The 25,751-nt window shown below is 42.1% G+C and overlaps 1 protein-coding gene across 8 annotated transcripts in view; it reads left to right on the plus strand.

The window, feature by feature from the left end:
• Window positions 1–25,751, plus strand: part of LOC311050931 (myelin protein zero-like protein 2) — a 68,353-nt gene that overhangs the window by 33,035 nt on the left and 9,567 nt on the right. For all 8 annotated transcript variants that reach the window (XR_014601337.1, XR_014601338.1, XR_014601339.1 and 5 more), the window contains exons 2-3: window positions 14,889–15,058; window positions 20,735–20,945. Coding sequence is in view for 3 of the 8 variants with exons in the window: in XM_084065198.1 (XP_083921324.1) it covers window positions 14,889–15,058; window positions 20,735–20,945 (381 nt within the window). In the remaining 5 variants the exon portion in view is untranslated. The remainder of the gene's footprint in view (window positions 1–14,888; window positions 15,059–20,734; window positions 20,946–25,751) is intronic.

Raw genomic sequence — 25,751 nt, forward strand, 5'->3', positions numbered from 1 at the left:
GTCTATGTGTTGTGAAGGTGGTCTGTACAGAGGACAGGTGGTCTGTGTGTTGTGAAGGTGGTCTGTACAGAGGACAGGTGGTCTATGTGATGTGAAGGTGGTCTGTACAGAGGACAGGTGGTCTATGTGATGTGAAGGTGGTCTGTACAGAGGACAGGTGGTCTATGTGATGTGAAGGTGGTCTGTACAGAGGACAGGTGGTCTATGTGATGTGAAGGTGGTCTGTACAGAGGACAGGTGGTCTATGTGATGTGAAGGTGGTCTGTACAGAGGACAGGTGGTCTATGTGTTGTGAAGGTGGTCTGTACAGAGGACAGGTGGTCTATGTGTTGAAGGTGGTCTGTACAGAGGACAGGTGGTCTATGTGTTGTGAAGGTGGTCTGTACAGAGGACAGGTGGTCTATGTGTTGTGAAGGTGGTCTGTACAGAGGACAGGTGGTCTGTGTGTTGTGAAGGTGGTCTGTACAGAGGACAGGTGGTCTATGTGTTGTGAAGGTGGTCTGTACAGAGGACAGGTGGTCTATGTGTTGTGAAGGTGGTCTGTACAGAGGACAGGTGGTCTGTGTGTTGTGAAGGTGGTCTGTACAGAGGACAGGTGGTCTGTGTGTTGTGAAGGTGGTCTGTACAGAGGACAGGTGGTCTGTGTGTTGTGAAGGTGGTCTGTACAGAGGACAGGTGGTCTGTGTGTTGTGAAGGTGGTCTGTACAGAGGACAGGTGGTCTGTGTGTTGTGAAGGTGGTCTGTACAGAGGACAGGTGGTCTATGTGTTGTGAAGGTGGTCTGTACAGAGGACAGGTGGTCTATGTGTTGTGAAGGTGGTCTGTGCAGAGGACAGGTGGTCTATGTGTTGTGAAGGTGGTCTGTACAGAGGACAGGTGGTCTATGTGTTGTGAAGGTGGTCTGTACAGAGGACAGGTGGTCTATGTGTTGTGAAGGTGGTCTGTACAGAGGACAGGTGGTCTATGTGTTGTGAAGGACATCTGGATGGGGACTCAGTGATTTATATTTTAGTACCAAAACAGGAGACAGGCTTACAATTCAGTGCAGTCGGTAAAAACCCTCGTCTGCATGTTTAAATTCACCCTAAAAACAGCACGTCCCAGAAACGAGTACAAGCCAGAAATAACAAGGGAAGTTACCTAAGTGTCATCTGATAATAAAAGGTCTGACAGAACAGATCAGTCCAGATCAGGTCAGATCTTAACGCTCTGGTCAGCAGCACAAGCAGTGAATATCTGGCCTCAGGGAACGATGATGCTATCTCTCACAGACTACCTTTGAGAATATAGTTGGGTTCACCAAAGGTGACTCTCCTCCAAACAGACTACTTCAGACTACAACCGCGCTATGAGCTTGTATCTGCTATTTTTGAAAAATCGTGAAAATATGTGCAAATCTTTGAATATATATTGTTTTAAAGTGAATATTTTTAACTCAAATCTTTGCTTCTGGGGGGTCCCTGGAACATATATTTTTAGATGGGGGTCGGCGGCCAAATACATTTTGGGGGTCCTTGACATGAAAAAGATTGAGCACCACTGATATAGAAACATAGGTTTTTCAGAAAACTGTTGGGATTTAGGAGACATGTAGAATCGGCTTCAGGTCTCAATGGGTTAAATGTTCCTACATTCTCACAATGATTTGACAGCAGTCTGCTCAGCCTGGCCAAGCCCCGCCCGCTTCTTCATGCTTTATTTGAAGCAACTGACACAACTTTGAAGCAACTTTGACGACTCCCACTCACTCCTGCTTCCAGGATGCTGCAAGTCCTCAGAGACAGAATGGAGCATCTCTTGTGTTGTACGGGTGGCGGGACTTGAGTGTGTTTGGCAGCAGACGCTGTTGTCACTGTAGTGTCGTGCAGGATATACGCCGGTCATCTTTTCCTTGCTAGGTTTGATGGTAGCAGCGTATGTGACGAATATCAGTGAAAATGGCAGATTTACAAGTTCACAAGACGTCTTAACTCATTGAGTGCCAGGATTGCCAGAATTACTTCAGAATTGATTCTGAAAAGTGCCAGTTTTTTTCACAGAAAACAAAAAGTGCTTAGGAAGCGAGATACAGCCTTTTTCAGTTCTAAGTTAAACAAGGAGTGGATGGAGCTGCACATCTTCAGATGATGATATCTTGGGTTCTGATCATGTTTTTCAAAAAAAAATAAAAAATATTTTATTTTATTTTATTTTATTTTTTTGAAAAACACTTTTTTTTATCTTTACTATTTTTTTCAAAAACACATCAAACACGTTAATGGCACTCGGTGAATTAATACGATGCGCTGTGAGCTTATGCGAGAAGTACTAAATATAGGGCGTAATTGGTTAACAAAATACAGGATTGCGTGCGTGCGTGTTCTCAGCTTGTGTCACATGTAAAATTGGGCGTGGCTCCTATGAAAGAATGTGGTGTTTTTTTCTTCTTGTTGACATCTCACTTAATGACATCCTTCCTCCTCACCAATTAACACCTGCTTAACGAGCACTTACGCATGTTGTTTATGTACATATGTATGAGACACGTTATGAGTGGAATAATCACATTATTACTTTTAATGACTCCCTCTATTAACCCATTAAAACCGGGTAAAGCATCTTGTGTCATTTTAGATTTGAACCACGTTAACCATATTTTATACTTTGGCTATTCAAAAAATAGCAGATCTACAAGCTCATAGCGCGGCAGGATCTTTTCTTTAAATCTATCTTAAAGTGTGTGCAAATCTTTGAATATGTGTAAATATTAAAATAATGCAAACATAATGACAATTAATTATTTAACCCATTTAGACCGGGAACGCATCTGTGTCATTTTTTGATTTCTTTGGCTATTCAAAAATAGCAGATCTACAAGCTCATAGCGCAGCACAGAGTGCCGCGCTATGAGCTTGTATATCTGCTATTTTTTGAAATCTTGAAACCGGGAACGCATCTGTGTCATTTTTTGTTTTTGTTTGGCTATTCAAAAATAGCAGATCTACAAGCTACAAGATCTTGTAGATCTGCTATTTTTTTTTAATCTTGAAAATGTGTGCAAATCTTTGAATATGTATATATTTTTAAAGGCATTGTAGGGAACATTAAGCCTAAATTTAAAAAATATTTATATATATTTTTTTTGCATTTTTTCCCCTCTATCAGCCACTATATAATGATGCTGGGGTGTTTTGAAACACAGTACTCTTTCTGAAAACCCTATTTTCCCTCATTGTTATTGTTTGTGCAGTTCGTTTCCCGGCCACCAGGGGGTGATGCCTCCATAGACTTCCATAGACTTCCTTACGTACCGGACAAATATAACAACAACAACAACAATATGGAAAATAGGGTTTTCTGAAAGAGGCCTGTGTTTCAGTGCAGGAAAACACCCCAGCATCATTATATAGTGGCTGATAGAGGGGGAAAAATGCAAAAAAAATATATATAAATATTTTTTAAATTTAGGCTTAATGTTCCCTACAATGCCTTTAAGCGAACATTTTTAACTCAAATCTTTGCTTCTGGGGGGTCCCTGGAACAATATATTTTGAGATGGGGGTCCGCGGCCAAATAATGTACATATAATTTGAGCATATATAGTTTGAGCACCACTGACAGAGCAACATACGTTTCTCTGAACACTGTTAGGATTCAGAAGACTTTTTGTATAATGAGCCTCAGGTCTTCATGGGTTAATATCTGTATCTGAACTATACTCTGAAAGGTCATGAAGATAATCTCAGATTAAGTTGGAAGCTGTCACAGCTGTGAGCTTTTTTTAATAATGTAAAACGTTTAGGTTTATGATTTCAACGCTGTCGTAGGCTCTGGCAATGTACATACCATAATCCGTGGTGTAAAGTAACTAAGCACATTTTCTCAAGTGCTGTACTTGAGTACAATACTTTTTTCAATACTTTTACTTCTACTACATCTCAGAAATGTTTTGAAAACTTGAGTTACTAGTTACTTTGCAGATATAAATTCTTGTATTATAAAACGTACATTAACCACTTTAGTCCTGTTTTATACATAGGCTATTTGAAAATAGCAGATCTACAAGCTCACAACGCGTCGCATCGCGACGCGTTGTGAGCTTGTAGATCTGCTATTTTCAAACATTTTAGTACTTTTACTTTTGGTACTTTAAGTATATTTTGCTGCCAATACTTTTTCGAGTAACATTTTGAACACAGGCCTTTTACTTGTAACAGAGTACAGAACATTTGCCTTTTCCACCACTGACACAGATAATGACCAAAATAATCTATAAAATCAATAGTAAACGTGTCCTTTTGATGAGGAGTGTTTGAGGCATTCACAGCTGTGAGAGGTGAGAGCCAGTCTGACACTCTCCTCTCTTCTCCTCTTCTATCCCTCTCCTCTCTTCACTTCTCCTCTCTTCTCCTCTTCTATCCCTCTCCTCTCTTCACTTCTCCTCTCTTCTCCTCTTCTATCCCTCTCCTCTCTTCACTTCTCCTCTCTTCTCCTCTTCTATCCCTCTCCTCTCTTCACTTCTCCTCTCTTCTCCTCTTCTATCCCTCTCCTCTCTTCACTTCTCCTCTCTTCTCCTCTTCTATCCCTCTCCTCTCTTCACTTCTCCTCTCTTCTCCTCTTCTATCCCTCTCCTCTCTTCACTTCTCCTCTCTTCTCCTCTTCTATCCCTCTCCTCTCTTCACTTCTCCTCTCTTCTCCTCTTTTAGCTCTGAAGACGATTATATTACACACAGTTGACACCTCTGTCTGGAAGCTAGCACTTTGCTGTTGAGAACACACACACACACACACACACACACACACACACACACACACACACACACACACACACACACACACACACACACACACACACACACACACACACACACACACACACACACACACACACACACAGAGAGAGAGTGTTTCATCACTTATTACTGTGTCCTATATTCCGTTGACCTCTTGATCCTGTTCTGACTGAATGTGAACCGGTACTCCCAGCATGCACCTGTGAAATGCCTACATTGTAAGTAGTGATGAACACATGCATAATAGTAAGGCAAGGAAATGTTTTTTGTAAAGCACATTCCAACAACAAAGGCTATTCAGTGTGTTTTACAATCACACATTTAGCAAAGGAAACACATTATAAAGGACATTAGAATTCAGTAAAATTACAGTGCATTTAACCCATTAAGACCTGGAAAGCTGTGTCACTTTTTCATTTGAGCTAAAAAGCATTATTTTACACTTTGGCTATTCAAAAATAGCAGATATACAAGCTCATAGCGCGGCACCGAGTGCCGCGCTACGAGCTTGTAGATCTGCTATTTTTTGAAAAATCGTGAAAATGTGTGCAAATCTTAGAATATATATATTTTTAAAGCGAACTTTTTTAACTCAAATCTTTGCTTCTGGGGGGTCCCTGGAACAAGATATTTTGATGGGGTTCCGCGGCCAAATACATATAATTTTGGGGGTCCTTGACAAGAAAAAGATTGAGCACCACTGATATAGAAACATACGTTTTTCAGAAAACTGTTGGGATTTAGGAGACATGTAGAATCGGCTTCAGGTCTCAATGGGTTAATTTGCCCCTCGGAAATGCAGGTTCCACTCAGAGATTCCAGACTAATATTTACACAGTGATGTCAGTCTGGCCATGCCAGGCTACCTCAAGTGCAGGGAGATTTTTCTTTACTTTTTTTTCCAAAAAGTTTTTTCTCAACCAAATCAATTGTTATTAGAAACAGGAAACTTCAAATGTGCCCTTGTCAAAAAAACTTTTTTTTCACCATGCATTCCTCTATGCTCGCCATCTGAAGGTCTGAAAACACTCATTAATAATATTTGTGTTAGATTTGCTTTCTCAAAATACAGGAAACGGACAAAAAACTAAAGAAATGGTGAGAGACAGAAAGAGAAAGAGAGAGAGAATTTCATAACAAAACTGAAAGAAAAACAAAAGCTTTGGTGATTAATATGTGACACACACATCAGCAGTGGTGGAAAGTAACTAAGTACATTTACTTAAGTACTGTACTTAAGTACAATTTTGAGGTATTTGTGCTTTACTTGAGTGTGTCCAATATCCATTACTTCTACTGTCTCCACGTACATCTCAGAGGCAAATATTGTACTTTTACTCCACTACAATTATTTGAAAACTTTAGTTACTAGTTACTTTGTAGATTTTGATTATCATCACAAAACAGACACTAACCACTTCAGCCCTATATACATTTCGGCCGTTTGAAAACAGCCGATCTACAAGCTCGCAATGCGTCACATCGCGACGCATTGTGAGCTTGTAGATCTGCTATTTTCGAAAGATTTGTATACATTTGAAAACTTGAGAAATGGGACATTCCTCATAATGAGTACTTTCTACTTTTGGGTACTTAAAGTACATTTTGATACCGTTTTACTCAAGTCAATTTTGATTTCCGGACTTTTACTAGTTTGTAACAGAGTATTTCTAGATTGCGGTATTGATACTTTTACTTAAGTTAAAAACATTATGAGTACATTTTCCACCGCAGACAATTCAGTGATGCTATCAGCCAGTGCATCCTAAACACAGACCATGTACCACTCCCTAAATCACCATCATTTCCTCATGGTACACATAAGTTACACAACCACGCACACACACACACACACACACACACACACACACACACACACACACACACACACACACACACACACACACACACACACACACACACACACACACACACACAGTGTTACACAACCGGTCCAACTTGCACTAAAAGTCATTCACAGACAGACACATGAAAATAAACACTCGTTCCACCACTTAAAGAAAAACCCCATGTATGCGTTTGCCGTGCCTCCGTGTAGCAGAGAAAAAAAAGCAGATCTACAAGCTCACATGCAGCGGGTCGCGATAGCGACGCGCTGTGAGTTTGTAGATCTGCTTTTTCTTTTTTTTTCCCGTCACACCGGTGCGTGACAACGTCATATGAAGGAGCGGTGATTAGGCATTACTCACTCTTGTGTGTGTGTGTGTGTGTGTGTGTGTGTGTGTGTGTGTGACACACAAACACACACACACACACACACACACACACACACACACACACACACACACACACACACACACACACACACACACACACACACACACACACACACACACACACACACACAGATTTCATCAGGATCATTTAACCCATTTAGACCGGGGAAGAATCTGTGTAACTTTTAGATTTCTTTGGGCTATTCAAAAATAGCAGATCTACAAGCTCATAGCGCGGCACCGAGTGCCGCGCTATGAGCTTGTAGATCTGCTATTTTCGAAAAATCGTGAAAATGTGTGCAAATCTTTTAATATATATACATTTTAAAGCGAACATTTGTAACTCAAATCTTTGCTTCGCTGGGATTCTACAAATGTCTTCTAAATCCTAACAGTGTTTTTTAAACACTTATGTTGCTATAATATCAGTGGTGCTAAACCTTTTCATATCAAGGACCCCCCAAAATGATATGTATTTGGCCCGTGGAGCCCCATCTCAAAACATGTTATTCCAGGGATCACCCACCAGAAGCAAAGATTTGAGTTACAAATGTTCGCTTTAAAAAATATATATATATATTCAAAGATTTGCACACATTTTCCAAAAAATAGCAGATCTACAAGCTCTTAGCGCGGCTATGAGCTTGTAGATCTGCTATTTTTGAATAGCCTCAAAGTAAATATTAAAATGACACACGGATGCGTTCCCGGTCGTAATGTGTTAAAACACATTAGTCCGCTAGTAGATTATGTCAGGACTCTATACGATGACAGAGCAGCCCGTCTCTCTATACTAGCTTTTAGGGGTGGGGGGGAGGGTTGGCCCCCCCACACCCTCCACCCCTAGTTCCTCCCCGGCCCACAGGAAACCCTCTGCGGTCCTGATAAGAACCCGAAGAAACGCTCCGTCTGGAAGAGGAGCCAAGTTTTTTTTTTTTTTTTTTTTCCTGGGCTCCTGTTTTCTCAGCTAACGTTGTACTAGCCTCAATGCTAGCTATACTGTAGATTCATAGTGAATGACCTCACCACACTCTGTGTGTGTGTGTGTGTGTGTGTGTGTGTGTGTGTGTGTGTGTGTGTGTGTGTGTGTGTGTGTGTGTGTGTGTGTGTGTGTGTGTGTGTGTGTGTGTGTGTGTGTGTGTGTGTGTGTGTGTGTGTGTGCGTGCGTGCGTGCGTGCGTGTGTCTTTTACTTCTACTCCACTACATCTCGGATTCAAATATTGTACTTTTACTCCACTACAATTATTTGAACACTTTAGTAACTAGTCACTATGTAGATTTCGATTATTATCCAAAAAATGCATTATCCACTTCCGCCCTATATACATTTCGGCCATATAAAAATAGCAGATCTACAAGCTCACAATGCGTCGCGATGCGACGCATTGTGAGCTTGTAGATCTGCTATTTTCAAAAGTTTTTTATGCTTTTGAAAACTTGAAACGGGACATTCTGCACAATGAGTACTTTTACTTTTGGTACTTTTTCAATACATTTTTATACCAATACTTTTGTACTTTAACTCAAGTAAATGTTGAACTTTGACTTGTAGCGGAGTACTTTTCTCACTGTGTGTGTGTGTGTGTGTGTGTGTGTGTGTGTGTGTGTGTGTGTGTGTGTGTGTGTGTGTGTGTGTGTCTGTGTCTGTGTCTGTGTGTGTGTGTGTGTGTGTGTGTGTGTGCGCTGTATTGAATGCTGGCATGCTTGTTGGTGTGTATGTTTTGTATTGAATGTTGGCATGTCCGCTCGTTGGGTCATTGAGCTTGGAGCGGTCAGGCTGTTTGATGACGTTAAATGTCAGACGTCTTTTTGTCAGAAACCCCCCTAAGTCACCGAGGTTCAGATGAGGTGAGGTGGTTGAATAAATGTTGGTATTTATTTAGAACAATAGAAGAGTCCATACACATCCTAACAACCCCTCAGGAGGTGCAAGTCTAAGCAGCAGGCATATATGAACTGTAAAAAAAGGAAAAGGTACTCAAACGTTTTACTTAAAGGACAACTTCACCCATTTTCAACCTGTCTTCATATAATTGGTCCTCACTAATGCTCATGATAAAATGGCACCATTTCTGTCTACTCACATCCGTCTACCAGTGACATCATCGATGGGGAATCCATCGACGATGACTAAAATATGACTAAAGCTAAATGGAACTTGATTCAAAACACTATGACTAAATGTTGCTCTAGAAAATAAACACTGCCACACACACACACACACACACACACACACACACACACACACACACACACACACACACACACACACACACACACACACACACACACACACACACACACACACACACACACACACACACACACACACTATTCAAAAAAACCTTTCAAGGAAAGGAATGTTGAAAATATTTGGTACTATTTTTAGTACTGGCACATAACTACAACACAGTTCTGTCAGGTTGAACGTGGATGAAAGCGAGTTATGATTCAGTGCAACAGGTTTAGAATGTTGGACTACCTCCAATGAGACATGCCCCCCATCCCCCCCTCCTCTGTGATCTTTGGCGCCCCGCCAAGGGGGGGCCACAACAGTAGCATAAACAGAAGCACTATAGTCCATATATTATATCTGTATTATTCTATATAACACATGGCCTGGAGATAACAGCTCTGTGGACAGCATGGGGAGGCGTTGTGTACAATGTGTACGTCATTGGTTCTCAAAGTGGGGTCCGGGGACCCCCAGGGGTCCTTGAGGGAGTTCCAGGGGGTCCCCCCAGCTAAATGATAGATTAGGCACCAAATGGACCCTTATGGGTCTGTAACTCTGAGAGTGTACAAATGGAACCAAATGGACCCTAACGGGTCCATTTGGTTCCATTTGTACACTCTCAGAGTTAAATTAACATTGATTTTACAATATAAATTGCGGTCCAAGTGATAGAAATGCCATTAAATGGGGGTCCGTAGCCTCTAATGCATGTCAAACTGGGGGTCCTTGACATTAAAATGGTTGAGAATCACTGCTAGAGCCGTAAAAAATCTTCTCTTATGGGGGTCCCTGGCATATCTTTTGAAATGGGGGTCCGCGGGCTAATAAGTGTCAATTTGGGGGTCCTTGACATGAAAAAGTTTGAGAACCACTGGTGTACGTGGTGTTCTACAGTACACTACACACACAACTACACACAACTACACACAGAGGTGACTCATCAGGATACGGGGCCCTCGCCACAGACCTGGATGGCCTGTGATTGGATGAGCTGTGATTAAGTGGTCGGATTGTGTTTTTTCACTACTAAAACTGTGTGTGTGTGTGTGTGTGTGTGTGTGTGTGTGTGTGTGTGTGTGTGTGTGTGTGTGTGTGTGTGTGTGTGTGTGTTTATTCAGACAGATAGAGTGGAGTGATAGACAGTAAATGCAGACAGAGAACAAGGCAATGACACACATACAGCATAACAATGGTCCGACCGGCCGGGAATTGAACCTGGGACTCTCTGAAACGGCATTAGAGCCCACTCTAACCACTCGGGTCGCCCCTGTGTGCGTATACGTAAGACCTGAGGCCGATTATACCATTGCCTTCTAAAATCAGTTGGCCTATAGCTCTCATACCTTCAATATTTTTTCTAAAATGTTCAAAAATAGCAGATGCTTGTAGATCTGCTATGTTTGAGTGGATATTACTCACACAGTCCAGTCCCAGAGACACATATCTGATCTACAATCAGTTTAGAGCTTTTAGCTGTGGTAAAATACAATATGATGCTCAGTAAAATACTCTGTTTATTTCAAACTGATATTGCCCCCCCCCCCCCCCCCAACACAAAGATGAAAATAGAAAATAGTTGTGTTGTTGTTGCCATGTATTTCCCCTGTGAGCTTGTATATGTGTTGTCCACTCATAATAATCCACCAAGCCAGACAACAAAACCAGAACAAATGAAACAGAAACGTAAACTAACAGTTGGTGGGTCATACATCTCCTCTGTGAGCTTGTATGTTGTGCATCCTCTAGTCTGGGTTCACGCCAGTGTTGATTTTGACAGCAAATTTTTATTTAGTTGTAGTCATAGTCTTTTGAATAAAAAAAGTATTATTTATTTTATTCCATTTAGTTTTAGTCATATTTTAGTCATCTGAAATTAGGGGTGTGCCGATATATCGTCCCGCGATATATCGCAATACGTTTTCGTGACGATATGTATCGTTTTGGAAAAAAAAAGTAAAAAAAATATATATATATATATATATATTTATTTTTTTACAATAATAATAATCAGGCATGCAAACAGCCCCGAGGTGAAAAGGGTGACAACATGTTTTTTTTTCGGGTCAGGTGTCACTATTGCCCTATTTGGATTCAAAACGGCTATTGTAGCTGAAAAGCTACAAGTTTGCATGTCTGAATAATGCAAAAACAGAATTATTTGTTTGCATTTCCTTTTTTTGTCCCCCATATATTTTCATAATACAAAAAAGTGCGTATCATATCGTATCGAAGTTACGATATTGTGAGCCCAATATCGTATCGTATCGTGAAATTAGTGCATCGGCACACCCCTATCTGAAATGTTTTACTGTTAAACTACTTCTTAGTTTTCGTCGACTGAATATCATAAGATTATAGTTCTCTCTGTTACTTCAATTACTTCAAGTTATTCTGCTCCCCCGATAATACACATTCACACATGAATGATGTCATCTGTTGAAACTGGAATGAGAGTCATTATTATGGCACGCACGCACGCACGCACGCACGCACGCACGCACGCACGCACGCACGCACGCACGCACGCACACACACACACACACACACACACACACACACACACACACACACACACACACACACACACACACACACACACACACACACACACACACACACACACACATACACACAGAGAGAGAGAGAGTTCAGCTGATCTTAACAAGAAGATGTGACAGGGTTATAACAGGACATAAAATAAACCATGCTAGAAATGAATCAACTGATGAATCTGTTTTACTCAGAGAGAGAGAGAAAATGCATTGATTACAAAAGACCCCAATGGAAACAAGCCATAGTGCTTTCTTGGGTTTTAAATCCTATTACCAGACCTTGTATTGAACTGTATGTTCATGTGCTTTTTTTTGCACACTTCTAATAAAGTATTCAATCAATTAATCAAAAAAAGAAACATGCTCATCGGGGCCCCCTGGTGACTAGGAGCCCACGCCATTTGAAACATAATGAACAGACTGTGTGTGTGTGTGTGTGTGTGTGTGTGTGTGTGTGTGTGTGTGTGTGTGTGTGTGTGTGTGTGTGTGTGTGTGTGTGTGTGTGTGTGTGTGTGTGTGTGTGTGTGTGTGTGTGTGTGTGTGTGTGTGTGTTGCATTCTTTTCATCTTCTTTTGTAAACATGTTAGTTTCATTGCAGCATTGTTGCAGGAGGGAGATGTCATACGTGTTTCTATTCATGTGTAGTAAACATGGATGTTTCTGTATATTGCGGCTGGGAGGTATGTGTGTTTACATGTGCTTTTTTAAAATGGTGCATTTATATAGCGCCTTTTATCCAATGTGCATTACCTTCACATATACACACACTCATTCACACACACACACACACACACACACACACACACACACACACACACACACACACACACACTCACACACACACACACACACACACACACACACACACACACACACACACACACACACACACACACACACACACACACACACACACACACACACACACACTCACTCACTCACTCACTCACTCACTCACTCACTCACTCACTCACTCACTCACTCACTCACTCACTCACTCACTCACTCACTCACTCACTCACTCACTCACTAGCCTCGGAAACCCAGCCATTTTTTTTGTTACAAAAGAAAAAAGTCTGGGGGAACGATGCAGGAACGATGGTCTTTGAAGCTTGTTATCTCCTAACCATTCAGAGTGCAGAGGGGCGTCGCTCTAAATTTGGTGACGTCAGCCTGCTCCGTGCACAGACCGGGGGGGGGGAGGGGGGAGGGGGGGGGGAGGCGGGGACATAGATTGGTGAAGCAATCGGAGGACGCGCCTGCTCCGGGCGCCTAGGTTTGGATCCGCCCTTCGAGACCATGGATTGCTCTGGTTCTCTCAGTCTACTCACTCACTCACTCACTCACTCACTCACTCACTCACTCACTCACTCACTCACTCACTCACTCACTCACTCACTCACTCACTCACTCACACACACACACATCGACAGCAGAGGTTGGGGTTAGCAAGGGTTATGCAAGGCACCAACCTGCTCATCGGGAGCAGTTGTAGGGGTTCAGTGTCTTTCTCGAGGACGTCACTTAGACACTAACTCTGGGGGAGCCCGGGATCGAACCGGGAACCAGTGTTGAGTTTGTCGACTGAAACTATGACGAAAAATGTTTCGTCGACTACCTTTTTACACTGACGGAAACGTAATAAAAACTAAGCTATGATGACTAAAACTAAGACTAAATATATTGACAATTTCGTCAACAAATAAAAACTAGACTAAAATGTTAGTGAGGGATCTAGTGGAGAAGAGATCCTAAAAGACAAGTCATTTTATGTTTCGTTGTGCTCGGGTGTTGTGCTCTGAAAATAGCAGATCTACAAGCTCACAACGCGTCGCAGCGCGACGCGTTGTGAGCTTGTAGATCGGCTATTTTCAGCATGCAACCAAGTGTAAAATCAGCCATTACGACGCCATCAAGGCACCGCCAACATATATTTTAGTCAACTACTGTAAATCAACTGTGGATTTAGTCGACTATAATCTGATGATATTTAGTCGACTAAAACTAGACTAACAGTAAAACATTTCAGGTGACTAAAATATGACTAAAACTTAAGTGGAATTTTATCCAAGAGAAAATGACTAAAACTAAATCCCAAATTTGCTGACAAAATCAACACTACTGTGAACCTTCCGGTTCCCCAGAGGGCCCCCTACCTCCTGAGCCACTGTCTGTTAGTAGTAAACATGTTTGTATCTGTATTGTGGCGGTATTGCGTGTTGGAGGCATGCGTGTTTACATGTTTATTCATTACTGTATTAGTCAACATGGTTGTTCCTGTGTTGCAGCAGTTGTTGCAGGTGGGAGGCATGTGTGTGTTTACATGTGTACATGTCTATTCATTGGTAGTAAACATGTTTGGAATAACGTGTTCCTTCCACACGCTACGTGAGGAGAGGGAGAGTATCGCCCAGGATTAAAGCTTAGGCCAGGGGTCTTCAACCTTTTCAGGTCAGGGACCCTCAGACTGATGGGGTGATGGAGCAGGGACCCCCTACCTACCTTGTGGGGGTAGGCTACCACATATATTGTGTGTTTATGGATACAATTGTGTTTTATATGTATAAACATGAAAAATGGTTGCCTGCTCCTACGCACAGGTTGTCCCAGTAGGTGTGCAAAAGGACCTTGTTGTCCTTTATCTTCAAAATATGTATAAACATACCATGTTATTGTGCATTCAATACTAAGGTATTAAAATGTCATGTTATGTTTAAAGACAAATTGTCAGTCTTGAAAAGGAAAATATAAAAAAAAGTTTTTAAAAACAAAAATAGTTTTTAATCAAACAACAATTTCGCGGACCCCCTGTTGAAGACCTCTGGCTTAGGCAATTGGCACTGGGTGAAAAAATGTGTTACAAAAATCGTGGGATAAAAATTCTAAAAAATATAAAAACCTGTTTGTTGCTCCATGTTGCAGTGGTACTGCGGGTTGGAGCTATGCGTGTTTACGCGTCTATTCATTGGTAGTAAACGTGTTTACATGTCTATTCATTGGTAGTAAACGTGTTTACATGTCTATTCATTGGTAGTAAACGTGTTTACATGTCTATTCATTGGTAGTAAACATGTTGTTATTGTCATTTCAGCGGTACTGCAGGTAGGAGCCATGCGTGTGTACACGTCGGGCGAGCTGGAGGCGGTCAACGGGACGGACGTTCGCCTGAAGTGCACCTTCCAGAGCTCCTCCCCCATTAACCCCTCGGCCCTCACCGTGTCGTGGAACTTCAGACCCCTGGGGTCCGGACGAGAGGAGTCTGTGAGTATATGCAACCTTTATGATATATAATATAATACAACCATTAGTATCTGTCCATTAGTCTGTGAGTATACAACCTTTATAATACAACCTTTATAATACAACCTTTATAATACAACCTTTATAATACAACCTTTATAATACAACCTTTACAATACAACCTTTATAATACAACCTTTACAATACAACCTTTATAACACAACCTTTAGTTTCTGTCCATGAGGACTCTGTGAGTTAACAACCACACCGGTTCTCCCAACATTTCCCCCACATTAACCCATTAAGACCTGAGGCGAAGTTTTTTGAAAAAAGAAAAAAAATGTTTCAGTATTTTTCAAAAATGGTGAAAATGTTTGCAATACATTGAATATATATATATTTTTAAAGCGAACATTTTTAACTCAAATCTTTGCTTCTGTGGGATTCTACAAATGTCTTCTAAATCCTAACAGTTTTTTTTTTTTTTAAACTTATGTTGCTGTAATATCAGTGGTTCTCAAACGTTTTCGTGTCAAGGACCCCCCCAAAATGATGTGTATTGGCCGCGGACCCCCATCTGAAAATATGTTGTTCCAGGGACCCCCCAGAAGCAAAGATTTAAGTAAAAAATGTTCGCTTGAAAAGAATATATATTCAAAGAGTTGCACATATTTTCACAATTAAAAAAAAAAAAAGCAGATCTACAAGCTCATTGCGCGGCACTCGGTGCCGCGCAATGAGCTTGTAGATCTGCTTTTTTTGAATAGCCCAAGAAATCTAAAGTGACACAGATGCGTTCCAGGTCTTAATGGGTTAATACGTTTTAGGCTATACGCTACGACAACCCGTTCTCACTCCCCAAGGCGTCATATTTTGCCGCTCTGTCAGCAGCCCTGACACGTCAAGGTTTGACACGACGGGACGCCATGGCGACGTCGCATGTTGACAAAACCACCGTGTGCCTAACCCTAACCCTAAACCTAACCCTAACCTCACAAAAACCCCTGGCAATGTCCGTGGACGTAACGTAACTATGTCCCAGGAGCAGTCGCATTGCGCTGCTGTTGTTTGCGCTCTCGTCCGTGCGTAATGGCCCATCTCCGTCGCCCACAACTCGCACATCATCTTCATCTCCAGTAGTAGTAGCGGCGGCCCTCGGCCACACTGCTTTCAGTTGGTGCAGTTTCACACCATGTCATTGTCACGCCTCGTCATGTCATTTCAACACCTTCTGCCATTTCATGCTACTTTGCAGTAACGTGAGCCTCTTTCTGCTGGCGAAAGAAACGGCAGGCTCTTGTGTCGGGGGGGTCCTGGGAGATTAACGTATCTGTATGCAGGTTAACGAGTTAACCTGCATACAGTGTCCTTGGGCACCAGATGGGGGGGGTATTACATCTCCACACTGGCCTGGGAACGCCTCGGGATCCCCCAGGAGGAAGTGGCTAATGTTGCTGAGGAGAGGAAAGTCTGGAGCTCTCTGCTGGAACTGTTGCCCCTGCGACCCGACTCCCGGTTGAATATGGATGGATGGATGGATATCAGGAAAAAAGTATTAATATTAGGAAAACAAAGCCTATGTTTTCGTTTGTAAAATAATAATAATAACGTTAATGTTAATATATACCTTCATGCGTTTTGCCAGTGATGTGCTGACTTTTTCTTTGAACTCCGCCACCCTTTGGCTTGCTTCTGGAGGAGACTTAAGGTAATTGGGTAGGAGTTTGAGACCGAGACATTCTGCTCTGCAGACATGACTGTGGTGGCACATTTAAGTTTTGCTAACACTGGTATGATCTCCTCAATTAGTTTCCAGTGTTTGCTGGAGAGATCAAGCACTCTGGCGTCCGCTGGTTTAGTGATTGTGCGGTCTGACAGCACAGCTGTTACTGCCCAAGCCCACTTCTGCTCTATCAGTCACTCCAACATATCACTCACTGAATTCCAGCGGGTTTTGCAGGATTGGATCAGCTTTGTATGGGTCACACCCATGTTGTCCTGCTTAGTTTTCAGCGCCTCTCACCTTATGTGCTGTGATTGAAATGCTTAACCAAACGACCAGCACAAACAATGAATCGATTCACATGTAAGGCAAACCCATCGTTAATAGCTAACTGTAACGTGTGTGCGTAACGGGGAACGGAATTCCACACCACGTAACCCGGGGAGTTGGCCTTGACAATGGTGCTTGCGTTGTCGTGGACACCAGCTGTGACACGCCCAGTCGGTCCCCATGCAGTCATCAACAGCACTCTTCATCTTTTCTGACAAGTTCTCAGCTGTGTGTCTTAACTGTTAGGCTTTGTGTCAACAACACATCTGATTGAAGCTTCCATTCTTGGTCGATGTAATGGCACGTTATCGTTATGTAACTCTCTGCGGTCAATGCTGTCCAGCAGACTGTTGAGAGAGCAACATGATTGGCTGTGGACAGTTATTTTTTTCCAGCTTAAAGATGCACTGCAGTGACATTTTCGGTCATTTGATTTTGAAGGTTCAGTTTGAAACGTCGCCTCAACCGACTCTAAACCAATCAGAAGGTCCCATCCCTTCAGGCTATGGGACGTTGGAATCTCAATCACTTGCTTGAGCCGTGCGCAACACGGCTAGTGTTTGTTTACATGTGAGAGAGAGAGACGGCCTGTGAAGCACGTTTGCTACTACCTGGCTTATTTCTAACCTATAATGTTTTCAGATACATATTTTAGAGTGCAGATGAAGTTTAAAATGAGTAATACACCGTCTGGATGTCATCTTCAATGAGATTCAAAACGGAGTAGCTCTGTAATTAAAATCAGCTGTGTTTGAAGAACGTGCAGCTATGGGAATCAAACGGGTGCATGTAATCAAGATTCATTTATATTCATGAAAGCTGCGTTATATGTCATCACGCAGCACGTTTTCGTTTACAGGAAGTAATTAAGATTGGCTTTTTAGGGACTTTTGATATAAAAATACACAAATGTTTTTTTTTTTAATTATTTTGGCATCTATTGTTAGGTATGCCCATGTGATGACCACGGATATGCTCTAAAAGTGTGAAAAACATATTTTTCATTTCACTACACAAGTGACATCTCTTTATAACGCCCATCAATAGGCTCTATGCACAGCAGCCATATTGGAAAAACGTCCTTATTTCCTTCCTTACTTCCTTCACAGGTGTTACCAATGGTACTAATGAAGGCTCCGTTCCATTTAGTGTAGCACAGTGGTTCTCAAAACTTCATTTCAAGGACCCCCATAACTCTGAGGGTGTACAAAACATTTGTACACCCTCAGAGTTACACACCTGTAAGAGGCCATTTGAAAGCCCCTCAAGGAACCATGGGGGTCCCTGGACCACACTTTGAGACCCCACTGGTGTAGCAGAGTGTTTCCAGTGAGGCAACATGACACAATATCAGCACCCTGACTCTGTTTGACCAGAATGGAACAGAACCTTCATTAGTATCATTGGTAACACCTGTGAAGGAAGTGAAGAAGATGCCCCATTTCTTTACAATATGGCTGCCGTGCATTGAGCCTATTCGTTTGGTGACTGTGTTGATCTGGCTGGAATGTGGTGTTCTGGTTCGAGGCGGTTGATTAATTGACGGAAGCCTGTTCCATCCACAGTCCACCTCAGTCATTTTGCAGTCTTTTTGTGTTGATTTCCTCCAAACTGGCGAGCGTCACATCTTCTTGCTGGGCCGTGCACAAAGGACATTGACATCGACTACGACAAACGGGTGTTTTGCTTTTAAATTATTGCCCATGTTGCTCGTACCACTGCTCTATCTGAGCTCTTTTTCACAAAGACTGCAAAGAACCTTTCTTTTTGAAATGCTGTTTAGACATTGTGTAGTCTTGTATCGCTCACTTGTTGTCACTCGCTCTTTAGATTACGCCTTTTTAAAGCTCCCGGTGCTGTAGAAAGGCAGAAATTATCTTTCTCTCATTCTAGTGTTCTCTTGGACATAAAATACTCTCTTGCGCCTCCCTGAGTCTGTTTAGCATAATGACATCTCCCCATAACCAAACAAACCATCAGGGCAATGTGGAACATACATTTAATATTATGACAATTAACCATGAAGCTGATAAGCATATTCGGATGTTTTTTAATGAGCGGCTAAGGATAAGGATAATTCCTTTTAACAGGTCGTTCATGAAAGCCCTTGCGGTCTTGTTTCCAGTGAGAACCTGTGAGCAATTAGGGGTTAAGAGTCTTGCTCAGGGACACATTTCATTTCATCGACACATATGCTGGCCTGGCCTGGCATCGAACCTGGGGCAACCAGGGCCTCTGGCTCCCTAGGCGGGCTCACTAACCACTCAGCTATGGCCGCCTAACCGGTTAGCTGTTGACATCCCTATCACCAACCCACTAGTCCGGTGAGCTGGGATCGAACCCGGATCACCAACTTACCAGTCCGGCACGCAACAGGCAACGAGCGAGTTAGGGCTAGATTTGGGGACGCTACACTATAGACGTGCGTGTGTGTGTGTGTGTGTGTGTGTGTGTGTGTGTGTGTGTGTGTGTGTGTGTGTGTGTGTGTGTGTGTGTGTGTGTGTGTGTGTGTGTGTGTGTGTGTGTGTGTGTGTGTGTGTGTGTGTGTGTGTGTGTGTGTGTGTGTGACAGTGTGTGTGTCTCAGAATAACCGCCCCCTCAGTGGAGCCAGAAGCCGGTGACTCAGAGTTCTCTGGGGAACATCCTATGACAGCTCTGCTGTGTGTGTGTGTGTGTGTGTGTGTGTGTGTGTGTCTGTGTGTGTGTGTGAGAAATGGAGGAACAGAGAGGCGTTAGTTGTCTATCTGCAGTAAAACTCAGAGGTAAACTCAGGTCTCTGTGTTTCACATCACTTCCTCATCGCTGGCCTTTTCTCATCTGCCATTTTGGGACTTTTGACAATTTTGGTATTTTCATTTATCCAGCCAATATGTCCTAATTTGTAACCACTTTCATACCTGTCTCCCATGTCATTTCAGGAGAAATGTTTTAAAAGTTTTTAAAAAATAGACACTTTCTCTTTCGGCACAAATGCGTCCCCATGAGCCTAGATGGACAGCTACATCATGTCATCCAAGTTTCCTTTTAATGTAGGCATAAACAGGTTTTAATAAGACGGACAATATTAAATCCTGTGGTTAAATGATTAATCCCCAGATTTGAGAGCAGGGGGGACGGGACTCCAGTCACAAAAGGAGTGTGGTTCGTTCAGCCATAACCCGTCACTTTCGTTTCAAATCGTATCCTTTGATCGGCTGGTGATATAACTTAACTCACACAAAGTATTTATAAACATACTTGTGTGGATTACGGAGACATTTTAATGAAATCTTGATCAGGGACTGACCGTTGCCGTGTTAAATTATTTTTCTGTTTCCGATCGACCGGCTGGCATGCTCAAACATGTGGTTGCCGTCCCAACTGGAGTGGCTTGGGAGTGGCAAGCGGTCCTCGCTCCGAGTTCCGCTCCTACCTTTTTATAAACCCGCTCCCTGCTACTATAAAAATCATCTTACTCCACTCACATGCTGGAAAAGCAAACCAAAAACATTAAATAACAAAAACGGCCGAATAGTCGACTTTCTTTTTTCATGGAGTGGGTGTTGTGAAACATTTGCCACTCACAAAAGATATACACTTTAACTTTTAGTTTTATTGAAAAAGGTTACCTAGTATTACTTTAACTGTTCTTCTGGTTCCTCTAGGTGTTCTTCTACCAGGACCGGCCCTACCCTCCTCCAGAGGGCCGCTTCAGGAAGCGTGTGATGTGGGCGGGCGACATCATGGGGCGGGACGCCTCCATCATCGTGCGCGAGGTCAAGTTCACCTACAACGGGACCTTCAGCTGCCAGATCAAGAACCCGCCCGACGTCCACGGCAACGCCGGCGAGATCCGCCTGCGCGTCGTCACCACGGGTCAGTACGAGTCACAGCTTTTGTACGATTTATAACAATTTAGACGTTTATTAACCCTTTAAAACCACGAACGCACCTGTGTAACCACTTAAACCACGGGTCTTCAACAGGGGACTTGAACCCTAGTAGGGGTGTGCCGATATATCGTCCCGCGATATATCGCGATACGTTTTCGCGACGATATGTATCGTTTTGGGGGGAAAAAATATCGTTTTTGCAAAAGAAATTTTTTTTTTTTTTTTTTTTTTTTTTTTTTTACAATCATAATAATCAGGCATGCAAACGGCCCCGAAGTGAAACGAGTGACAACATGTTTTTTTTTCGGGTCAGGTGTCATACTATTTGGATTCAAAACGGCTATTGTAGCTGAAAAGCTACAAGTTTGCATGTCTGAATAATGCAAAAACAGAAATATTTGTTTGCATTTTCTTTTTTTCTCCTCCATATATTTTCATAATAAAAAAAGTGCGTATCGTATCGTATCGAAATCGTATCGAAGTTGTGAGCCAAATATCGTATCGTATCGTTTCGTGAAATTAGTGTATCGGCACACCCCTAAACCCTAGCATCCCTTTTCTGAGGAGAACTTCAGCCAAAAATAGCCGATCTGCAAGCTCACAACGCCTCGCGCTGCGAGGCGTTGTGAGCTTGTAGATCGGCTATTTTTGGCAAAGAGTTATAAGTGTAGAGGGGAAAAAGAGCAGCAAAAGTTTATCTGAAACACAATTTTATACAATATAGAGTAGGGGGTCCCTGATTCATCCATCTCTCAGTTGGGCGTCCTTCGCCTGAAAACGTTGAAGACCCCTGATTTACTTAAACCTGCAAATCTTTGAATATATATTGTTTTAAAGCGAACATTTGTAACTCAAATCTTTGCTTCTGGGGGGGTCCCTGGAACAACATATTTTGAGATGGGGGTCGGCGGCCAAATAGATATAATTTTGGGGGTCCTTGACATGAAAACGTTTGAGCACCACTGATATAGAAACATACGTTTTTTCAGAATACTGTGTTGGGATTTAGAAGGCATTCGTAGAATCGGTCTCAGGTCTTAATGGGTTAATTCAACCCCAAAACTATTGTTGGGGGGGGGGGGGGCATTATTGTTTGGTCAGTGGGAAATATTTTCATGGTCAGTTATATTCTCTAGATATTTTGTCTCCTCAATATACGGTATATTTTCTCTCATACATAATGAGTTCCACAAATATGTACATTTTCAAATACATATGAAATATCCTTTATATGTTTTGTGTATATGATAGAGCTATACACTAGAGCTCGTTCAGAAAACATTCAAGTTTGTGTGTTAGGGTGCAAAGCTGCAAATTAACCCTTTGAGACCTGAAGCCAATTCTACATGTCTCCTAAATATCAGCAGTATTCTTAAAAACGTATGTTTCTATATCAGTGGTGCTCAATCTTTTTCATGTCAAGGACCCCCAGAATGATATGTATTTGGCCGCGGACCCCCATCAAAATATTTTGTTCCAGGGACCCCCCAGAAGCAAAGATTTGAGTTAAAAATATTCATTTAAAAAATATATATATTTCAAAGATTTGCACACATTTTCACGATTTTTTCACATCGAATAGCCCAAAGTGTAAAATAATGCTTTTTAGCTCAAATCTAAAAATGACACAGTTCCAGGTCTTAATGGGTTAATTCAGCTGCGTGTGGGTAAACATGTCATAGCATTCGAAACAAATTCAAAACAAATGCTTCATTTGCATCTCATTTGCATGCATCTGTGACAGGAGCTGAGCCTCTATAATAATCCAATAACATCCTCAGCTCAGCTCTGCTCTCACCTACATACCTACCCTCCATTTGGTGGATAAGTAACTAAGTACATTTACTCAAGTACTGTACTTAAGTACAATTTTGAGGTGCTTTTACCTTTTACTGGAGTATTTCTAATTTTCAATACTTTTACTTTTTCTCCACTACATCTCAAGAGACACATATTGTACTTTTACTCCACTACAATTATTTGAAAACTTTAGTTATAAATAGCCGATCTACACTAGCCGATCTACACGCTCACAATGCGTCGCATTGCGACGCATTCTGCTATTTTCAAATGATTTGTATACATTTGAAAACTTGTGAAATGGGACATAATGAGTACGTTCTACTATCGTTACTCAGTGCCACGCCCCGAGATACCCCGAGTTTTCCCCGAGTACCCTCGCTGCCAGAACGAGAAATCCCGAGTTTTTACTGTTTACTGTGGTCGCGCTATTCTGTTTATTTCTCATGATCACTTTCACTTCCTGACTCCTTCAGACTCATTGGGTTCCGGTTTCATGACGCAGATTCCGTTTACGGTTCTCATTTTTTTCCCGCTGCCAGAATAGGGAAAGTCACGTTTTTTCACACGGTATACAAAACGAACGGAGAGGTCTACGTCTATTCTCTTTGGTCTGGGTGACGATCAGTCATCATAGTCGTGTATAACATCGTATTTTAACCCGATCAGAAATTGTCAAAAACGTCACATCCGTTTATGACCGGATGTGACGTGGGCCTGTTTGGGAGGGGGCGAGCGAGTCAACGAGGTGATCAATGTCTCTATTTGTCGCTCTCTACTGGTAGAACTGTCGTATGAGTTTAAGACTGCATATAGACAAGCTATTTGAAAATTAAATTACAAAATAACAACAACAACAAAAAAAACGAAAATTGCTGGCACTGGGGGAGTACTTTATGAAAATACTCTGGCACTGAAAGAGTTAAAGTACATTTTGATACCAATACTTTCTTACTTTTACTCAAGTACATTTTGATCACTGCTACTTCCCCTGTCCTCTACAATATGAAGCAGCTTCCTCTATAAGCGCTCAACCCAGATAACAGCAGGGATATGCACAGAACACCTCACTACGTAGGTGTATGCGGTGTATATGTGTCAAACTGAAATACGTGGGTTTTCCTTCTTATCGTTGCTGTCAGGTCCAGAAACTATTACTTTCAGGGATATGTAAAATAGACCCCGTGCTTCAATGGATCCAATGTAGTTATTATTTAGTCACCAAGTTCTTGTTATTAACACATAAGCTGCCATGGACGCAGATCTGCGTCCTATTAGATAAAAACGTGGGCTGCCAGAGTAATCCAGGACGCAGATCTGCGTCCTAATGTTTAATTTAGCTTGAAAAATGCGCTAATGCGGCCAAAACACGTTTTTTTCACACGGTATAAAAAACTAACGGAGAGCTCCACTTCTATTTTCTTTAGTCTGGGTGACGAACAGTCATCGACGTCGTGTATCACATCGTATTTAAGCCTGATCAGCGAGTGTCGAAAACGTCACATCCGGTTTATGACGTATTGACTGTTTGAGTCTGTTTGGGGGGGCTCGAGCGAGTCAGCGAGTCAGCAAGGTGTCAATTTGCTGCTCTCTGCTGGTCGATCTGTCGTATGTATTTAAAAGACAGACAGACAAACTTAAATGAATTTAAATAACAAAATAACAAAACAAAAAAAAACACCAAATCGCTGGCAAGGGGGTGAGTACATTATGAATAAACTCTGGCAGTCAATGTGTTAACACATTGTGGGCCAAAAGCGGTCCGGACCGTTTTTGGCCCATTTATTTTTTAAATATGTTTTTCCCACGTGGGGCGCTCTAATGAAACTTTGGGATCATCCAAGGAGTCTCTAAGAAGTAGAGGCCGGATGTGGATCCATGTCAAAAATGCTTCCGTTCGTGCCTGACAACAGCGATATAATGAAATCATACAACAAGTTGTGAAGAGATTTGCACATCATAGGACCATTGGACCATCGCCAAAGATTGGCGGCCCATGCGGGGGTTAATCCGTCCCTGGGTATAATATGGGGGTCCGTGGTCTAATAATGCATATCAAACCGGGGGTCCTGGGGGAGAAAAAGGTTGACGCTCACTGTAACTATATGAGCTATCAACACCTTGCATCAGTATTTAAACCAGCTCAGCACATTTTAAAAAAGTTGTTGCAGAAAACTGTTCCTTGAGTGTGAGACAGACAGACAGACAGACAGACAGACAGACAGGCAGACAGACAGACAGACAGACAGACAGACAGACAGACAGACAGACAGTCTGGGTGGTAGATGACTCATAGAAAGCAGCACAGAGTAGTCATTCTGTGGGAGAGAAAACATTATTAGAAACCAACGCTATAGTGGAGGAAAAGAATCTCCCTGGTGCCTCGTTGTGTCCTTGTGGCTGGCAGCCAGAAAGCAGTGGGTAGAAAGTATCTAAGTACATTTACTCAAGTACTGTACTTTTAAGGTTACATTTAAAATTTTAAAGTATTTTAACCCTTTAAGACCTGAGGCGATTCTTAAAAAAAAATCTAAATCCTATAAAAAAATATTTGTTCACGATTTAAAAAAAATAGCAGATCTACAAGCTCATAGCGCGGCACTCGGTGCCGCGCTATGAGCTTGTATATCTGCTATTTTTGAATAGCCAAAGAAATCTAAAGTGACACAGATGCGTTCCAGGTCTTTAATGGGTTAAAATACTTTTTTTCTGGAGTACTTACATGTTTCAATACGATGGGGAAGAGGAAACTCCCTGGTGGCAGGTTGTGCCCTGGTGTCTGGCAGAGGAACAACCTGAACAGGACCAACACACACACACACACACACACACACACACACACACACACACACACACACACACACACACACACACACACACCCTACAGCGTGCACTATAGGGCGTGGCAGCGACGGCCATTTTGTGGTGCCACAGATAGAAACCCCATTCATTTTCCCTAATAGAGATTTTCGAAAACATTCATATTATT

This window comes from Gymnoscopelus microlampas, assembly GCF_963454915.1.
Source record: "Gymnoscopelus microlampas genome assembly, chromosome: 8".
Taxonomy (NCBI): Eukaryota; Metazoa; Chordata; class Actinopteri; order Myctophiformes; family Myctophidae; genus Gymnoscopelus; species Gymnoscopelus microlampas.